Source organism: Cynara cardunculus (genome assembly GCF_001531365.2).
Source record: "Cynara cardunculus var. scolymus isolate 2C chromosome LG 17, CcrdV1, whole genome shotgun sequence".
Classification (NCBI taxonomy): Eukaryota; Viridiplantae; Streptophyta; class Magnoliopsida; order Asterales; family Asteraceae; genus Cynara; species Cynara cardunculus.
This window is the reverse complement of record NC_037544.1, coordinates 11,598,598-11,603,295: the sequence shown is the minus strand read 5'-3', so window position 1 is coordinate 11,603,295 and position 4,698 is coordinate 11,598,598. Positions and strand designations below refer to the sequence as shown.

Genomic DNA, 4,698 nt, shown 5'->3' with positions numbered 1-4,698 from the left:
CTTGGCTGAACGAGAATGGGTGCAGAGAATTGCATCAGATACGCAAAATGCACTAGACCCGGCTGAGATACCACCACCACATCCTAAACAACCTGTCCGATGTGATGGAAGCACACCACCAGAGCATAATAAGGAACACGGATGATGCTGTCGCAGCCAGGCGGGAAATTAGGAAGTTGTATAGATGGTTGGTAGTTTGTGGAATGATGGTATTGATGTTGGGAATAGCAATAGGATGGATGTTATTCTAGGATAAAAATTAGGGGTAGGATACCCACTCTTTTGCTTAGACATGTGAGGTTTTGTTTTTGTGATTATAATCATCTACGAATACATGACATCTTTTTGAGAAGAGCTCATTTATGACAAGCCTTAATGTGTATGAATTTAAGCTATGTGGTTACATAAATGCTTGAATGTCTCTCCATGTGATGAATGCCCCTTACATCAAATTGAATAACTGGAAGATATCATCATAAGTATTGCTATATTAATGATGAACTCCCTTCTGATTTAGGCCATAGAAAATGCCACCAAGAAGAGAGAACCCCGAAGTTGCACGACTTGTGTCAAAGCAACTATTGGACGCACTACCCAACATTGTCAGTCAAGTGGCGGCAAAGCTTAATGCGAACCAATCATCAAACCCTGAGCCTAGAAAACCCAGAGAATGCACTTACAAGTCGTTCAGATCCTGCAATCCAAAAGAATTCCATGGGACTGAAGGGGCTGCAGGATTACTGACATGGATAGAGAGTATGGAATCTGTCCTCTATATTAGCAAGTGCTCTGAAATAAACAAAGTGGAATATGCGGCTTCTTTGTTGCAAGGAAGGGCACTCACCTGGTGGAATGCATTGGTACAGGCCAGAGGTCGAGAAGTGGCTAATCAACTTCCATGGAAGGAGTTCAAGAAACTCCTCAAGGCCGAATACTGCCCCAGAAGCGAACTCCAGAAGCTAGAAATGGAGTTATGGAATCACAAAATGAAAGGGGATGATATAGCTGCGTATACGGTTCGATTCCATGAGTTGGCAAATCTAGTGCCACACCTAGTTTCACCAAAGGAAGTTCGCATTGAGAGGTATATTTGGTGGTTGTAACTAGAAATTAGGGGAAACATCACCTCGGCCAACCTGAAGACCCTTAAAGAAGCCATCGATATTGCCACCAAACTCACGAATAACGCGGTTCATTCAGGAGAATTCACCAAGGGGAAAAGAAAGGTGGAGGAGTATGGAAATCGAAGACCTATGCAAAAATATGACAAAAATAGGAGAACGATAGGAAATTTCGGAGCACAGACTCAGACGGTGAATCAAAGAGACAAGGCCAAGTGCAATAGATGCAAATACCCACACTGGGGAAACTACATCACTTGTCAAAGGTGCCATCTCGGGGGTCAAACAGCAAAGGATTGCTGGAAACGATTGTGCTTCGATTGTGGAAGTCCAGATCACAAGAGGAACGTTTGCCCGAAAAGGAAACATGGAGCCAATGTAGGCCAAGCCTGAACGATCAGTCAAGGGAACCCAGAGAGTCAGACACGGGGCAGAGCGTTTGAAATTGGGGCCAAAGAAGCTAGAGATGATCCCAATGTGGTCTCAGGTACGTTCCTTTTGAATAATGAATTCGCGTCAGTTCTATTTGATTCGGGAGCGGATTGAAGTTTTGTATCCCTGGATTTTAAGCATAAGATTAACCTAAAATCCTAGAGGCTGAAAGAAGCTTATGTAGTTGAGTTTGCCAATGGCCAAGAATTTAGGGCTAGAAATATAATCAAGGATTGTACACTAAGTTTAGCTAATAAGGAGTTTAGCATAGACCTTATTCCTATTGGGTTAGGAAGCTTCAACATAGTTGTAGGCATGGATTGGCTATCCAAAAATCGAGCTGAAATTGTCTGTTCAGAAAAGGTTATCCGGATTCCTCAAGAGGGAAATGACCCAATAGAGATTCAAGGAGACATGTCGAATCGAAAAACTAAGATAGTACAAAAATGCGGAGGTACTTGAGGAAGAAGTATGTTGCATTCCTATTGCATGTTATTGATAGGAAGGGCAAGGAAGAAGATATCGGCGTGGTCCCTGTAGTTCAGGAGTTTTCTGATGTATTTCCCAAGGATTTACCAGGGTTACCCCCGCAAAGACAAGTCGAATTCGGTATCGACTTGATCCCTGGGGCTGCCCTAGTGGCAAAGGCACCATATCGTCTGGCACGTGCGGAGATGCAGGAAATGTCAAAAAAACTCCAGGAGTTTTTAGACATGGGATTTATGAGACCAAGTTACTCACCATGGGGTGCGCCGATTCTATTCGTCAAAAAGAAAGATGGGTCAATGCGAATGTGCATTGATTATAGGGAACTTAATAAGTTGACCATCAAGAATAGATACCCCCTTCCTCGAATCGATGACCTGTTCGATCAACTCCAAGGTGCAGTATACTTTTCCAAGATTGACCTACGGTCTCGATATCACCAAGTGAGAGTGCGGGAAGAGCACATTCCGAAAACAGCCTTCAAAACCCGGTACTGTCAATACGAGTTTATGGTTATGCCATTTAGGCTAACCAATGTACCGGCCGTCTTTATGGATTTAATGAATAGAGTCTGCAGACCCTACTTGGATAAATTCGTAATTGTTTTCATAGATGATATACTGATCTATTCTCCAAGTAAGGAGGAACATGAACAACACCTAAGGTTAATATTGGAGCTACTCTAGGGCCAGATATTGTACGCAAAATTTTCCAAGTGTGAATTTTGGATTCGGGAAGTACAATTTCTTGGGCACATAGTTAATGAAAGAGGGATTCAGGTGGATCTTGCCAAGGTCGAGGCCATTAAGAATTGGAAGGCCCCAAGAACCCCATTAGAGATTCGACAGTTTCTTGGTTTGGCAGGCTATTACCAAAGATTCATTACAAATTTCTCAAAAATTGTGCAACCACTCACTGTCTTAACCCAGAAGGACCAGAAGTTTGTTTGGAGTGAGAAACAGGAAGAAGCGTTTGAGACTCTTAAGCAGAGGCTATGTCACGCACCGATCTTAGCCCTACCGGAGGGTTCGAAAAATTTTGTGGTCTACTATGATGCATCGCATCAAGGCTTAGGATGCATGCTAATGCAAAAAGACAAAGTCATTACGTATGCCTCAAGGCAACTCAAAGTGCATGAAAAGAATTACACTACGCATGACCTCGAGTTGGGGGCAGTGGTGTTCGCACTGAAAATCTGGAGGCACTATCTTTACGGCATCAAATGCATCGTTTTCACTGATCATAAAAGCCTTCAACATATTCTGAATCAAAAGATGTTGAACATGAGGCAACAGAGGTGGGTCGAACGTCTCAACGATTATGATTGTGAAATAAAGTATCACTCAGGAAAAACTAACGTGGTAGCCGACGCCTTAAGCCGGAAAGAAAGGGTGAAACCGTCAAGGGTACGAGCCATGGGAATGTTGGTTCAAACGAACCTAAAAACGCAAATTCTTGAAGCTCAACATGAGGCGTTGAAATCACAGAATCTGAAGAATGAGACCCTGGATCACTTAGAGAAGGAATTCGAAACCCGATCGGATGGAGTGCGTTACTTCAAGGATAGAGTTTGGATACCAAGGAGCGATAGCCTCCGGTCTACAATTATGGAGGAAGCACATCGTTCCAAATATTCGATTCACCCAGGATCCGATAAGATGTACAAAGGGATAAGAGAATATTACTAGTGGCCAGGAATGAAAAGAGACGTTGCCTTGTACGTAAGTCGGTGTATGACCTGTGCAAGAGTAAAAGCTGAACATCAGAAACTATCTGGTCTTCTTCAGCAACCAGAGATTCCCCAATGGAAATGGGATCAGATATCAATGGATTTTGTTACAAAGTTACCAAGAACAAGGAAGGGATATGACTCAGTTTGGGTCATAGTGGATCGACTTACGAAATCCATGCACTTTTTGCCTATTCGAGAAGATTTCAGTACGGAAAGGCTGGCGTAGTTATATGTCAATGAGATTGTGTTGCGGCATGGAGTACCTGTTTCTATCATCTCAGATAGAGACAGCCGCTTTACTTCCAGGTTATGGCAATCGGTTCAAAGGGCACTAGGCACGAGATTGGATTTAAGCACTTCATATCATCCTCAAATGGATGGACAAATGGAGAGGACAATTCAAACACTAGAGGATATGTTGCGAGCCTGTGTGATAGACTTCAGAGGTAGTTGGGATACCCATCTGCCATTGGTCGAATTTTCCTACAATAATAGCTATCACACCAGTATCCAATGTTCACCTTTTGAAGCCTTGTATGGACGAAAATGTAGATCCCCACTCAGTTGGCAGGAAATTGGCGATAGGCAACTGACCAGGCCTGACATTATCCAAGAGACAACCGACAAAATCGCAATCATCSAAGAAAAACWTAAAGCTGCAAGGGATCGTCARAAGAGCTAYGCMGATAACCGAAGGAAACCCTTGGAATTTCAAGTGGGTGATAAAGTCCTTTTAAAAGTATCACCGTGGAAAGGGGTTGTGTGCTTCGAAAAGAAAGGAAAGCTTAGTCCAAGGTATGTCGGTCCATTCGAAATACTCGAAAGAGTAGGACCAGTTGCATACAAACTCAACTTACCCCCAAAGTTTAGTGCCATCCATGATACATTTCATGTGTCGAATCTTAAGAAGTGTTTAGCCGACGAGTT

At 43.0% G+C, this 4,698-nt stretch overlaps 1 protein-coding gene across 1 annotated transcript; it reads left to right on the top strand.

Moving 5' to 3' along the window:
• The first annotated feature begins 527 nt into the window (after positions 1-527).
• LOC112499851 lies at positions 528-1,514 on the top strand. Its single transcript, XM_025103125.1, has 2 exons — positions 528-1,084; positions 1,277-1,514. Exons 1-2 carry the CDS (start codon positions 528-530, stop codon positions 1,512-1,514), a joined length of 795 nt encoding a protein of 264 aa, XP_024958893.1.
• The last annotated feature ends 3,184 nt before the right edge of the window (positions 1,515-4,698 follow it).